At 47.0% G+C, this 15,991-nt stretch overlaps 1 protein-coding gene across 1 annotated transcript in view; it reads right to left on the minus strand.

The window, feature by feature from the left end:
• LOC135904222 (thyrotropin-releasing hormone-degrading ectoenzyme-like) overlaps positions 1-10,896 on the minus strand; it is a 49,279-nt gene extending 38,383 nt beyond the window's left edge. The window contains exons 1-4 of the mRNA XM_065434859.2: positions 10,766-10,896; positions 9,091-9,279; positions 4,499-4,614; positions 321-463 (exon numbers count right to left, since the gene is read on the minus strand). Of these exons, the coding sequence (XP_065290931.1) occupies positions 321-463; positions 4,499-4,614; positions 9,091-9,279; positions 10,766-10,805 (488 nt within the window). The 5' untranslated portion in view covers positions 10,806-10,896. The remainder of the gene's footprint in view (positions 1-320; positions 464-4,498; positions 4,615-9,090; positions 9,280-10,765) is intronic.
• Positions 10,897-15,991: the final 5,095 nt, after the last annotated feature.

Consider the following 15,991-nt stretch of genomic DNA (forward strand, 5'->3'; position numbering starts at 1 on the left):
GCGGCCCATTCGTGCACATTCTACCAGCTCTACAGACGCCGACGTCTAGCACCGCGTTCACATGGCCCAGACTTCGCTGCTAGCAGTTCTCAGTGATGATTCGCGGCCGACGACGGCATCCGGGTGCGCGTTCTGGCTCGTGCCCTGGTCATACGGCCGCTTCGGGACTTCGACGCAAGCCGAGTTGCTGTCTCGTCTCTGGCTGACATTTGACAAAGACACCGCGCGGGCGCACACCCCAGTAGCCTTCCAGCTTCGCACACACGAAAACCGTTGTGGAACACCGCTTTCGACAGCATCGATGCAAACGATCTGCTTACGTGCGACCCTTCCTGAGAAGGTGAGTCGTGTCGATGACGATCTTGCTGCCGTCACGGAGAACGCGTGTGACGCGCACGGGAAACGACTGCCAGCGGAGCACTGTCGTCATGATTTCCAGCTTCCGGCTGCAGTCGAGCACGATCTGAGCAGTAGTAGAAAACGTGAAGTGAGTGACGTCGAGTGAAAGAGAATGAAGACGCTGTAAAACACACACACACACACACACACACACACACACACACACACACACACACACACACACACACACATATATATATATATATATATATATATATATAGTCCATATCATAAGATATGCTAACATTCTTATGATATGACTAATACAAATCGGGCCCCTCGGTCAACCCCCTTTCTTCTCGTATATATATATATATATGTATATATATATATATATATATATATATATATATATATATATATATATATATATATATATATATATATATATATATATATATATATATATATATATATATATATATATGTTGTTATTTCGACTATGGCTAATTCGATCTTTCGGTTAAATCAATACTGACCGAAGGTTCCGGCCTGCGCTCGTGCATTTCTGTACGACCACGGGAATAATTTCACTTGGCTGGCCCTCACGTGCGCGCCCGACTCAAATGGCGACGGCAATAGTGACTCTAACGGCGGTAAAATCCGTCTCGGAGGCGCTTTGGGTGCAGCGAATGCGTCGAACACTCGTCATCTCCCGTCAAAAACGCCTACTTTAGGCCGGCCGTAGGGACGTATTCAATCGACAGCAGTAGCTAACAATGAACTATTAAAGTACTTAGACACACACAGACACTTGCGTACGTGCGTGCTTGCGTGCAAGCGTGTGAAAGGGGAGAGTGGGTGCACGGAACAAAACATAAACATTTGATACTTGTTCCTGTGAGCTAAACTACTCTGCGTGTTGGTGCTGCGTTATGCCCTACTGCTAGTCTCTTGAGCGTCTCTTGAAAAATGTCTTGAACACGTACACCAATGTTTGGTTACTTACAATGCATAGCTCACCCACCATGCACACAACTTGCGTATTCAAAGAATGTATCACAAGTAAACCGTAGATATCAGCCAGTATGTGGAAAAAGGCGCAAAACTCGTGCAAATATATCTCTTTTAACTTTTACAAATCTATAATGTCTCCCACATAACAGAGACAGTGATCGTTCATGTATTCCACCAGAATTTTCTTTTTTTTCGTTTTGAAATATCGCAGCAACTCTCTTCTTTATCACTCTTTTTATTCGCCTCGGCTTTCGCGCGCAACAAGCATGCTTTCACTGTTGCGCAATACGTTGAATTGAATTATGGGCTTTTACGTGCCAAAACCACTTTCTTATTATGAGGCACGCAGTAGTGGAGGACTCCAGAAATTTCGACCACCCGGGCTTCTTTAACGTGCACATAAATCTGAGAACACGGGTGTTTTCGCATTTCTCCCTCATCGAAATGCGGCCGCCGTGGCCGGGATTTGATCCCGCGACCTCGTGCTCAGCAGCCTAACACCATAGCCACTGAGCAACCGCGGCGGATGATTGCGCAATACGTTGATCACAAGTATGCACACAGTGCCACAGTGTGTACACCATATTCTCTTTCTTTTTCTTGACAATACGTCTTTTCTCTTCGTTTGCAAAAAAAAATAAGATAAGAACAGCTCATTTGTGAAACCGAGTTCCATTGAAAAAAAGTGTTATTCTTCACGAAAGTAGACTGTTATTTGGGGTGCATCCGTGCATATTTACTACAACCGAAACAAGTCTGAACAGGGTAAAACTTACTGCGTGTAATTTTGCGCCAGAAATCGACTTCACTACTTCGCATCACGGGCAAACTTCAACTTTTTGCATAAGTACTCCACGAATTCGCCCTGTAGCATGTCACTATCTTTCCATATTCAAAATGAAGGTTTGTTGAAATAACCACTGGGGCGTTAAACTACATCGTTCGTGTCTTCCGCATCAGACCATATATATCAAACCTCTATGTATTATCCACACTCGCACATTTCAAAGAAGAGAGAAAAAAAACTGATGTCTCTGCACAGTGCAACATGGCTTCCTTGAAAAATCCGGGAACACCTAAGCTCTTCTTATAAGTGGCGAATCCGAAAGCATTAGTGTCCAATTGGACGCCGCTGAGCAGTCTTTCGAGTTTTGCGCTACGAGGCAATGTACCATGGTGGTACGTGCTGCCCAAGCCAACAAGCAATACCATCTTGAAGGGGCAGCGCAATATCACGAAGACAGAGGGAAGGAACACACACCGCTGTCCCGTGTCTTCCTGCCTTCTGTCTTCGTCACATTGCGCTGCCCCTTCAAAATGTTCATCATCATCATCAGCAGCAGCAGCAGCAGCAGCAGCAGCCTGGTTACACCCACTGCAGGGCAAAGGCCTCTCCCATACTTCTCCAACAACCCCGGTCATGTACTAATTGTGACCATGCCGTCCCTGCAAACGTCTTAATTTCATCCGCCCACCTAACTTTCTGCCGCCCCCTGCTACGCTTCCCTTCCCTTGGAATCCAGTCCGTACCCTTAATGACCATCGCTTATCTTCCCTCCTCATTACATGTCCTGCTCAAGCCCATTTCTTTTTCTTGATTTCAACTAAGATGTCATTAACTCGCGTTTGTTCCCTCACCCAATGTGCTCTTTTCTTATCCCTTAACGTTACACCTATCATTCTTCTTTCCACAGCTCGTTGCGTCGTCCTCAATTTGAGTAGAACCCTTTTTGTAAGCCTCCAGGTTTCTGCCCCGTAGGCGAGTACTGGTAAGACACAGCTATTATATACTTTTCTCTTGAGGTTTCAAGATGTTCAACCAGTACCAACTCGCCAACCAAATGTCAATCCTTCTAAAGCAGCAGCAGCCTGCGGTGCCAACGCCGCGTGGCACCGACATCCTGCGCGACGAGAGACCGAGGCAGCAGCAGCGGCCACCAAGTCCGGCAGGCGCGCTTTGCAGATAAGCCCAGTGTGGGTGAGACATGCGAGATACGGACCGCGCGCCGGCTTCCAACAGGGAGAGCGAGAGTGGCGTGGCGTCGTCGCAGCCAATGGGAATTTAGATACCTTTTCGCTGCTACAGACTACAACCACCGGCTTTTTCGCTCAATGGGCCATTCGGTGCCTTCGGATCAGAACTGTTGTTACTTTATTTTTTTAAGTTGGAACTTCTTATGACTTCGTACTATGCGAAAACGAAAGCACAGGAATGAGCCTGGTCTTAAATCAGACATGACTTTTCTGTTGACTGGCTTCATTTTTTTCGTGTAGGGAAAGACTTAGGCATTTCTTATAGGCTTACGTAGAGACAGCTAAGAAATTTTGCGAGACATTCTTTATGAGGCCGGGGCTCGACCCCTATGAAAATGAACGATGAGTTTTTGATAAGAACGTTATGCATTCCTAATGTGACATCAGACAGGCATCAGAAATACATTGTCTAATGCTGTTTAGAATCACAAGTACAAGATACTCAAAGGGCAATGGATCGTAATATCTCTGATGAGAGGAGTAGATAGCTTTTTTGTTGTTGTTGCAAATGGCAAAGCACATCATATGATAATGTGTATGACGCCAAGTCGTGAAAAATTTTTTTTATACGAAAGCATTAATTGGCTCATGAGGCGGAAAACGCGGCATTGTCGACATGACCACACGATGGTATAAAAAAGCTACGAAGCCTCAACCTTTGGCGTTAAGACTACAAACGAACGACCTTTGGTGTTAATGAAGGCAATGTTAATTAAGGCACAATCAATTACTATGTGATTAATGAAAGCACTCGGACCGACGACCTTTGGTGAGAGTCGAATCCACGACTTTTGGTGTTAGTGAAGGCGGGCTTGATTAAGGCACAGTTAATTATGATATAGTTAATTATAGCACTCGAACCCAGGACCTCGGGTGCGAGTGCAACCCAAGACCTTTGGGGTTAATGAAGGCGATGTTAATTGCTGCAAGGGCACAACAAACGATATATGGAACTGCTTTTGTGAACGCGTGTTTCTATTTCAGTGACCGCAAATTACCGTCACATTACCACGCGAAGCATGACATATCGTGAAAAAGTCAAATGGCTGTAATGTCACAACTAATGAGCCTTTCATGTGAAACTCTTGTCATATTTTCTTAAGATCACCTTTCGTGCGTTGTGCTGGATCTCGAAGACGGCGTGGACGTACCCGTCGTACGTCCGGTTCTCCATTCGCGGGTGCAGCAGCAGGTCGTAGTGGATTGGTCGCCATGGAGACGCAGCTGCAATTAGCAAGACCCGATAGGTCTCCGATTACCACTAGTAACGCATAACAATAGCGCTCACGAGGCGTGTCAACCGGAAAAGGCTTAACAAGTTCTTCAGGCACAACCACAGCCTCCACTTCTGGGAAGATAGCTTCGCAGGAACAGAGCAGGTAAAAGCACCCGTTAGCTGTTATCACCTATTTACAACATATGTGCATGTACGACCTATATTATAAATTTTTTATTTAGTTCAAGTCAAGGAAAAACAAACGGAGCGAAGGTAACCTAAAGAGGAACGACTAAATCGGTCTATGTAAAGGTGCAGTTTTATTGCAAAGCTACTTTTCATTGTTATGACGCTTCAATGACGCAGAAATGTTGATCGCTAGAGGAGAAAGAGAAGGCCAAACCTCACTTTCTTGAATTTAGCACAGGAACGCGCCAGTATACGTCAGTGTGACGTGACAAATTTTACTTTTTTTGTGCTTGGGGGCCGTTCTAGAGCGTAAACGTTTTGTTAAATTTCTACCTTAAACAAACGGGTAATGTCTGCAACATGGGGGCCGTGACTTGTTTCCAGCTTCGAATCACTGCCGGTGCATGCAGCCCGCAAAAGCATAGCCTTCGAGACGCGTTTCATTTGATCGGAGGCGACCTCTACTGAAGCGTGGATTTGGACACAGCCTCTTGTTCCTTTGTGATGCACCTGGTCCACTTTTGCCGAAAGCGATTCACAAAACCCTAGGAGCCGTTGTAAAAATCTGTGACGTTACGGAAGCTGGAGCTGGAACTGCGAGAGGGCGCGCCCACTCTTGTTTTTCTTCGTTTTCATTTTTTGCGTATTTGCCGGTTTGTCCACCCTCCTCTCGCCATAAGGCTGAGCTTTTGAGCATTTTAGATCGGTAGTTTATTAACACAGATTAAGTTATTATTATTCTTCAGCATCCCTTAATCTTCTGAATCTATTGAAAAACAAAGAAAGCACACGTTATTGTGCCACAGAGCAGTTCCCCGAAGCATCGCAAAAAAAAATGGAATGTTGGCGTTGAAGAGACTGCTGCCGTTTCAGCTGAAACAATTGCCCTAAGAATGGTCACGGAAGACCGCCCCAGCTTTCTCTCTCTCTCTCTCTCTCTCTCTCTCTCTCTCTCTCTCTCTCTCTGGCTGCGGCGTCGCGTCCTCCAAACGTACGTGGTTCGGAGCGAGTGCTGTTCACTGGAAGAAAGTCGGGATCTGTTCAATGAGTCCGTTCAAAACGGATCCCTGTTCACTCGAACAGGAATTCGTTCTGGGCCCCCTTTTCTTTTTGTTATACATAAAGGATATTGTCACTAAACTGTCTGTTAAAATCAGGCTGTATACGCTGACGACTGCGTTCTTTACCATGAAGTAACAACGGAAGAAGACCAACTCAGCTTAAACAGGGAATTTAATAAAGTAGTTCAGTGGTGTAAACAATGGATGTGCAATAATTTTGAAAAGACAGTATATATACGGATAACTTTAAAAAAGAAGCCACCGCTATATCACTATGGCACAGAAAACGCTTTTTTGTCAGAGGTAACACAATATAATTGCCTTGGCTTGTAAATAACAAAGGATCTTTCCTGGTCAAAGCATGTTGACACAGTAATAGCAAACTGTCGCTGCAAGTTGTTTTTTCTAAGGCACGTATTAAAATTCTTCACACCAACAGTACGTCTATTGGCATAAAAAAACACTCCTCCGTCCCGTTTTCGAATATTCTGTAGTTATATGGAACCCGTTCACTAAAAGCGATATTGGAAAGCTAGAAAGCTTACAGCAAAATGCATTCTACAATACACATGGGCGTAGTTCTATTACTAACCCTTTATCTAGGAGCCTTCTATAAGTGATAGAAATCGTGTATGTCGATTAAAATTCTTTTTCAAAGTAATAAATAGTCACTAGAAAATCGACACGTCTCACATTATCACCTATACAACAGGTTACGCTACCAGACAGTGACACTGACTAACTGTAGCCCCATTTACAACACGTGTCAACTGCTTCAAATATTCCTTTCTTCCTAGAACTATAGAAAACTGGAATAAGCTGGCCACTAAAACTGTAGCAGAGAACTCATTATCATTTTTGCACTTGCTGAGATTGTTAGTGATAGTACAGTTTGACTGTATGATTGGAAAAATCGCTGAAGTAACGTTGAAGTGCTTGTTTTGCGCCTGTTTTTTGCGATTGTGTGAAGCGCTTGTGTGCAGAATTTTTTAGAGCGCAGCTCTTTGGCGTCCGTTCCTGGGTTTCGCGTCGTCGTCGGCGTTGTCGGCCTCGTAACCAGCTCCGCCCCCCTTCGCTGGAGTGGGAGACGAAGGACGCGAGCCGCGAATGGCGGAGACCAATGAGAGCGGCCCCTTCAGTGACGTGCGCGCGCGATGCTGGTGTCATGCGGACCCTCCTTACGGCTCGATGCGCACTCGTGTCTGGTCTCAGCCGATCCGCTCGTTTCGTACTATCGTCTGCTCGCGCCACAGCTCTCGCCCGCGCCTGTTTGGTTCTGTTGGGTCGGTCTCGTTCGCGCTTGTTTTGGTTGTTATTTCGACAACAAACGGTTATAAATATCCCTCGAGGCCAGGGCACCTTCCACAACTTAATGCGGTGAGTGTAAGACTCGTACCAAGTCGAACATATATCAGTCTATTTCTCCGACCACAAAGCTTCCTTCATGACTGTCAAGAACTGTTAGTGGAGTCTTTGTTAAAGGAATACGTGTGAAAAATAAAAAAAAAAGTCTGTGATAACGCATACATGTGTTGCTCGATTTCTTTGCCTCAATCTATCGAAAAGGTGAAACAGCTTATTTGCTGCGCTCAAATTTCGCATTAGGAAGTAACGTAATCGTCGGTAATTTTTTAGTGCAGTTCCCCATTTTTATATTTATTTTGTTCTGTAAGCTTACTCGTGTACCACGCGGCTAAGATCTTGTTTAAGATCGCCAGTATTTATAAATAAATAAATACAGCGCTTTGTGGGCACAGGTTACTGATTGTTTTGCGTCTACGTACCATGCATATTTAGCATCAGCATACCGGAGCCAATGAAAGAACTCGTGCAGCAACATGCCATTTCAATGCTCCGAGCCTGCAACTATTTTTTTAAAGGCTACACAAACCTAAGTGATAAGATGCGAGGCTCAAGGGGACTAATTATTAGCTTGCACAAATTCAAGACGTAAAATTAGCTTCGGGAAGGTTGACCTAAAATCCAAGGAGGTCGTTCAGAGACAAAGAGAAAAAACTCAGTGCCCTTCCATCTGTGAAAAATGATGACCAGCAAAGCTGTGTATGTGATCCCCTTAATGGTTACCTTGCCCTCCGACAAGGTTCGGCCCGGCATTGCACTATCTTTGGGAGCGGACCACGTATGGGGAGTGCTTAACGCCTGCTTCACCTCCGCCACGTATCGGCCCAGTATTAGTAGTACTATCTTTTGGGTCGCCCACGTATGGGGAGTTCTTAACGCCTGAGTGACTTCTGCCACGGGTCGACCCAGCATTGGACACTATCTTCGGGATTTTTTCTACATGCGGTCACGAAAGCGGGAAAAGCAGCCCTTATCAGCTTCGCTGTAAAAAGCGACATTAATTCTGGAGCTTCATGTGCCGAAATCGCGGTCTTGTTATGATGTACACCATAGTGGCGCGCCTGGCAATTAAGTCTGACCACCTATGGGTTTTTAACGTACACCCAGCGAACGGTACATGAGCGTTCTTGCATTCCGCCTCCATCAGAATGGCCGAGTTCAAGCCAGAAGGGCGAAATTTCGCCGAATTCATTTACTTTCCCAACATTCCCGCACCGTTTCAACATCCATACTAACTGGGGTACGCGGACCGTAGCGCCAAATTTCCCTCTATCAATTCTTGTACGCGTCTTGAAGGCCTAGCACGGCCTAGCACTTTGCATTGGAGCAGCAATTGTTGCTCCAGAAATACACATCCGGATCGGCAACAGCTATTCGCTGCATTCTTTTTATCTGACTACTCGCGACTAGTAGGTGTGATTTCAAATCTTGATTCCAGTCCAATGTTGATGCGCCAAACCTGTCACATAGCATAAGGCTTTGCCGTCTCTCTCTCTATTTCATAAAATTCATCATTACAACATTAGGCGACACTTCTTTGTTACCACCATCGTACATTTCTTCCAGCAACGATCGTCAGTTTGAGGCTGACGTGCCATGCTGGCGCACTGACCTTCATTTCAATTCTTCGATTCCCACGACAAGTGCCGACTCGAACCACCTTCCCCTTTCCATTGTTTCGATTGGTCAATACCAAAGAAATCAAGAAAGCCCTCGTTAACGACTTGTACTAACGCTACTGCGCTGTTCAATACGTTGTTGTTGTTTTTTCACACCGGCCACTCGTCTCCGTAATGCCAGACCCTACGAGGAAAATAAACCAAATAAAAATAAGCCGCGTCAACATTAAGTGAAAGATGGCCTCGAACTTACCAGCCGCCACGCTCCAGTCGGACGCGTCCGCGGTGTCATTCGCCTCCAGCGGCAGCGTGTGACCACCCGGCCGCCGCACTTCGAGCTTCAGCAGCTGCGCCACTCCCATCACGGTGGCGCTGATCAGAGACACGGCCGTGAACAGGGCCACGAACAAGATCAGCCGCTCCTGGAATACGTCTATGGGCTCTGGACGCATTGCCGGGCGAGAACAGACCCGTTTAGTGGCATCGCTGCAAAGGCACCTCGCATTTTGTCGAGGAGAGGGGAGCTGGGGGCTTGTTTAGCTAATTGGCCGCACGCTTAGAACTCTAGCTTAAGTCCATTAGAATATGTCACCATTAGAACACCTGTGTAAATTTCTACTCCAACCATAGGCCAGGAAGCCCACTCCTTTCACCTCTTGACCAGACTTGCGCAAGCGTCATGCGAACAAGTCATTGGCGTAGTGTAGCTGTGTCGACCAAGAAAGGACAGGATTAAATTTACCGTGCCGAACCAGTTCGAGAAAACGTTATAAAATTTTAATTCTCCGAACTGAAACTGGACCGGAACGAAATCAGAGTGCGTTGAACCCAAAACCCGAAACGAAGCGGTATTTTCTTTCCGTTCGACACAGCTGGCCCGAAGGTCAGGTGTACCGGTCGACATCTTCCATCTTCTTCGAGGCAGACGCATGATGCCACTGAAGGTAGACTGATGCTATGGCTGCGAAGGCGACGTCATTAGGGAAAGAGGGAAATTTTTTTTAAATAAGATATGCGCAGCTAGACATAAGTGTAAGCCAGCGTCGCTTGCTGTTTAGATCCTGGAAACACACTTTTTTCTACGCTACGTGCATACAGTATCCCGAGTGTATTCCATTGTTCGTTTTCATTCGCTAGTTTATGGGTGTGTGTGTGTGTATGTGTGTACAGTGTATATGTATCTCATAAAATCATCACTACGTGGCTTTACCATACGAACAATTTGTTACCTTCTTGGGGAGTAACCGCGCGATTCGCAAACGTAGCATTTGTGCCCTCGTTCTGCGTACCACCAGCGGGGAAAAGTTTCAGCAGTATCCAGTTCAGCGTCCACTTTAAAAAAAAGCTCACAACCCCCTATTTCTTGACCCGGGGAGGAAAATAAATTCTCTCACGTAGGGCCCGCTCGTGGCAATTCACAAAACCCTTTATTCGTGGACGGATATAGGAAAAAGCATAACTTCCCGCGCGACTACGCGACACTTATCACCGTTGTTAAAAATCACTGACACGCCTGCTCTTCGGCCATTCCAGAAACGGTACTACTATGAAGCGCCATTCGGCGGCTCCCTCACTTCTCAACTGCTGGAACTGCTCATCGGGACGGAGGAGGATGAAAAGGAAGGAAGGAAAGGTAGGGGAGGTCAACCAAACGCACGACCGGTTCGCTACCTTAAACAGGGGAAGGGGTTTAAGGGAACAAAGGAGAGGGAGGGAAGAAGGCACTATCGGTGTGAGTACATGCGGATGTCCAGAACTTCACGCCTATAATCGGTCACTAAGGCCAGTCGCTAATCGGGATAACCGCTATCCTTCTATACAGATGTGCCGGCAATCAGCTTTCGCAACAACACTAAGCTGCAGATTCACAGCTCGCCCCCCAGATACGTCGTCTCTGACGAAACAGGTTCTTTTTTTTTTCCACGTACCTTCCTCAGTGGTCTCCTCTTCTATTTCTGCGTGCACCATGACGGATCTCGATCCTCTGTGGGTTCAGAAACGAGGCCTCCGACCTGCGCTCTTCTTTTCCTTCTTCTTCTTCTTCTTCTTCTTCTTCTTCTTCTTATACTTCTGTCACAACACATAGCCGCGGTGGTTGATTTGTCAAGAGAGAACGCTGACGTCAGCGTCAGTTTTAGCTCCTTCTGTTGTCCCTCGTGCACGTGGAGCACGCTATTTTAACGCACCCGTCGCCATCAACCGAGGAGGTTGCAGTAGCGCTCGCTTGTGCGGGAACAAAAGCGGGAGTAATATTATGCGATAACAAATTAGCTATCCGAAATTTTAACAAAGGGAGAATCTCGGAAGAAGCCCTCCACATTCCACTCAAAAACCCTCCCAGGAGGGACATAACATTTATTTGGGTACCAGCCCATGAAGAAGTCCCAGGCAACGAAGCCGCTCATGAGCTCGCCCGAGCACTCTACCACCGGGCAACTCTAGAGCAGCCAGTTCCAGGGATAAAAGATAGCATGATCACGTACAGGGAAATTGTCGATCACTACAAAGCCGAAAGAAGAATCTTTCCGCCTCCGCATCGGTCTCTCTCTCTGGAGGACGCTCGCATTTGGCGACGCCTCCAGGGAAACAATTACACATCACCACATTGGATCTACTTAACACAGACGAGGGACTATAACGACGCCCTCTGCAAAATTTGTAAGCAAAAAGGTACGCTAGACCATATAATATGGGAGTGTGCTGGCTCCCCAGGGGCCAAGGAAAACATTGTCAGTAGAGAAGCCTGGGAGGCCTTGCTCCAGAGCGAGGCTGAAGACGACCAGCGTCGAGCAATCCGCCTGGCCGTTGAGGCCGTGAAGACTCACCGTCCTCAACGCGCGGGGACTGCTTCGTCCTCCTCCCCTACCTACGTGTAGGTTAAGAGGCGGGCACCCCAGCTCGGTGGAACAATAAAGTTTTCAATCAATCAATCAATCAATCAATAGCTCCTTCTGACAAATGGACGGCATCATGCCATACTCCAGGGGAACAGAAGTCAGAATAAATCATTCAAAAACGATCGAATTTCCCCAAAAAAGTGGCACCTTCACCCGAAGGACGACGAGATCCAAGCGAAACATCCCGTTAAATTGTATCTTTTCCTCGTTATATGTGCTTTTTTAAATCAAACGATTGCTGATTCTTCATAGTATTCTTGCTTTTACACTTAACATGCAATTTCACCTTTTCAACAGCCATTACTCCAAGCAGTCCCGAAAGGTTATCTCTGCCTACAACCTGGAATAATCCACCCGTTCCGTGGCCGATCCCCCCATAGTGGGTGTGAACCACGAGTACGATGAGCAGCAACAACTCAGACGGTGCTCAGAAGTATACGCGGGTGCGACATTAATACGACGCAGCACGGATGGCGACTCTTGTTTATATATATATATAGCGAGTCCCACTCCTCCTTGATGAACTTGGGGTATATCGACCCGCACTCCCAAAGCGTGTGAGCTAGAGTGAAGGTCTGGCCGCAGGACAGGCAGGCGTCGTCGCGATACACGATGTTGATGCGCCATAATGGGGACGAGTTCAGAAAGAAATGACTGGTTGTAGGCACAGTTTATTGACTTCAGAAAAAAGTACTGCGAATAAGTGAGTAGCGTTATAATTGAGCAGCACGAACAGGCGACGGTGGTGATTATATTTCAAGAGAAATACCTCTCAACGATTTCTAAAGGAAGGAATGAAGATAATTTACACACGGAATTACTAAGGAAAGTGAAAATGCAAGTCTTTCTTTTCTTTTTTTGTTTGAATTAAACCATATCCAGGGTCAGACACGCCACCGTGGCTAAGGCCCGGTTCCGAAGTCCCAAAATAATCTAATACTCCCGCATTTAATTCAAGCCCTGTTTAGGAAGCGGCGCTTCAAGATACCTTTTTTATTATTCGTTGCATTATAAACAGGCAACAGGTCAAAGTGTTAGTGTGCCCCATTTCTTTTATTTCATTGCCGTATCCTATCACGTACACGAATACATCGAATTACATGAGTGAGTGAGTGAGTGAGTGAGTGAGTGAGTGAGTGAGTGAGTGAGTGAGTGAGTGAGTGAGTGAGTGAGTGAGTGAGTGAGTGAGTGAGTGAGTGAGTGAGTGAGTGAGTGAGTGAGTGAGTGAGTGAGTGAGTGAGTGAGTGAGTGAGTGAGTGAGTGAGTGAGTGAGTGAGTGAGTGAGTGAGTGAGTGAGTGAGTGAGTGAGTGAGTGAGTGAGTGAGTGAGTGAGTGAGTGAGTGAGTGAGTGAGTGAGTGAGTGAGTGAGTGAGTGAGTGAGTGAGTGAGTGAGTGAGTGAGTGAGTGAGTGAGTGAGTGAGTGAGTGAGTGAGTGAGTGAGTGAGTGAGTGAGTGAGTGAGTGAGTGAGTGAGTGAGTGAGTGAGTGAGTGAGTGAGTGAGTGAGTGAGTGAGTGAGTGAGTGAGTGAGTGAGTGAGTGAGTGAGTGAGTGAGTGAGTGAGTGAGTGAGTGAGTGAGAACTTTTATTGGGTCCAGTAAAACGCGATAAAACCCTCACCTGGCTAAACCCACGACGGGACTGACAGATCTAGTCTGCCGGCCCGATCGCGGGCGCGCTGGACTGCCAAGATTTGGTCCTCAAAGACAGGACTTCGCAGGAGCACGTCCCACTCTTCCTTGGTGTACTTCGGGCCCAGCGATCCGCACTCCCAGGGTATCTGAGGCAACGTTTCAACCTCACCACAGGGCACGCAAGAACGATTCGGATAAAACTCGGGTATATGCTGTTAAGGGACGAAGGATTTGGGTAGGAGTTCGTTTGCAAGAGTCTGAGCGTGACCACCTGCGGCCTGCTTAGCTTGGAGCGAGGCGGCGAGAAAACTCTTCTCTCTAAGTAAAAGAATTTACTAAGTTCATTGTGTACTAAGTTCATTGTGCGTGATAAGAGCGTCTCTGTGTCCTGCGAGAGAGTCGCCTGATCTGAGGGCAGCGCGGTCGGTAAAACTACTAGCATCCTCGTGGGCAGATTCGTTGAGGTTCAGAGGAACCCCCTCAATCGCCTCGACGTGGACAGGGAACCAAACGATGGAGCGTATGGAGGTGACGCCATGCTTGGCACCTTTCAGGATGTGAATTGCCTGCCGCGCTACCCAGCCTTTCTGGAATGCCCTGACGGCCACTTTCGAATCCCCACACACCCTTTCCCTCCCACCGGCCACTTGCTCGGCCACCTCGGGGTTCGTCGTCCGGACGGAAGCACAGTGGATGGCTTTGCCCAGCTTGTCCACGACGGAAACCGCAAAAGCCTTGCCGTCTCGGTACGCAGCTGCGTCCACGAAGCTTGCTTCGATCTTGTCCTTGTTTATTTGCCTCAGTATATTCAATGATCTTGCCTTGCGACGGCCTGCGTTGTGAACGGGATGGACGTTACATGAACCTTTTAAAGAATACCCACCGCATGTACGTGCCTCCGCCATCGGGAGTGTGCGCGCCACCTCACCGTGACGTCAGATTTTGAGAGCGTCTGCTCGGGGATCTTCAATTTTTTTATAGGTAAGCAAGTCCTGTGCTACTTTCTAAAGGAACCAAATACTGGACTTAGCAAGCTTCCAGATAACTTTCCCGTGCCAAAACTTGTCAAGCAGGCGAAAAGTTTTTTGGAATTCGTCGCTTCACAAGCGAGTACGAGCCCGAGGTTTCGACCCTACATTCCTCTTTCCGCAGTACTAATCAGTCTTCTACTGCCGAGTGGGAACAGACTTTTGAAAGTGTACTTTAACAGGTTCAGCTGACATAATGTTGGTCTTCGGCGTCCTTTTAAGCGCAAGTCTGAATACTCACTCCCGAGTATAGACGACTCATTTTCGCTCCCCACTGATTTCACAGACGAGGAATGGAGCGTGAGTGAGTGAATAACGGCGTGGGTGGACCTGAGAGTGAACGAGGGTGAGTGCAGGTTAAGGTGAGTACGAATGGGAGGGAGTCAGTGACGGTGGTTTTTAGTGCACCCGAATACGAACGTTACAGTCGGTGAGTGGACGAGTTTCGGGGAGTGGTCGAGTGAGTACCAGTGTTAGTGGGTGCCAGTACGTGTGAATAAAAAGTGAATATGAACGCGAGTGAGTGTTGGCGAGTAGAGCACAACCTTCAGCCCCACTCGTGAATGCCGACGACTGTGAATGCACGCGAATGTGAGTAGACAGTCTGCGAAAGTATTTCTGGGTCAGTATTAGTGAGCAGAGGCAGGTTCTGTCGGCTTTCATTTGTCAGCATGTATTGTCGGCGTTCATGCTAGGTCAAAGCCTTGCAGGACAGAGGCCTGGCAGATGCAGGAATAGCGCCGATTCCCAGATGCTTTATTCTACAGCTTGTGTAGCCAACCCATCACAGGTTCACGTCATTCGAAAAACAAAAAACACCTCGGCAAAGATAAATTGTACTTTTGCTTCCGACATGACGCTGACGCCGGCATTCTTAACGTGGCCACTCCTCACCAATGACAGCACAAACGAGACAGAAGTTCATAGGAGAATGGAAGTGACCAACACTGGTTGAAGTAGTGCCTCAGGCCGGACCCAACGTTTTGACACAGACACCGTGGCGCAGAAAAGTCCCCTTGCAAACGTCGACTACATTATAAGACATCCCTTGTTCGAGCACAGCTGATCCCAAAGACTAACTCAAATAAAAGAGACGCCTGCCTCCTTCCCTGCGCATGCACAGAAATTTTGAACATTGCTCCTTTGGCAATCTGTTAATTAAACCTCATCGCAATGCACCAACGTAATTATTATGCAGCATTTTCAAAACTAAAAAGATCAGTGAAAGATCAGCCGAGTTTCAACAAGTTCCAAAAATACCGTTGAGAGCGTACTTATAATAGCATGCGCATTTATGGCATTAAGTAGGAACTTAGTACTGGGTTACAGGAGTGTCCTCGTCCTGACCGAAACACTGCTATAACGCAGTGCCAAGTGTCGACGAAGAGCATGTGGAAATGTAATAGGAGCTGCCCTCTCGACATTTCTAACAAATACCTGCGGAAACTCAGCATATGTTCTGAGATATAATTTTTGAAAGAGCTGCCCGCTGATTTAGAGTGGTGATTCGCTGTTAAGTTCAACAAATTGTGTAGGGGGCAATGTCCAAAATTTTTGAACAAACCCAAGCAACCTACCGTGAGGAGTTTGTAATTGTC

Source organism: Dermacentor albipictus, chromosome 10 (assembly GCF_038994185.2).
Source record: "Dermacentor albipictus isolate Rhodes 1998 colony chromosome 10, USDA_Dalb.pri_finalv2, whole genome shotgun sequence".
In the NCBI taxonomy this organism is placed as follows: domain Eukaryota; kingdom Metazoa; phylum Arthropoda; class Arachnida; order Ixodida; family Ixodidae; genus Dermacentor; species Dermacentor albipictus.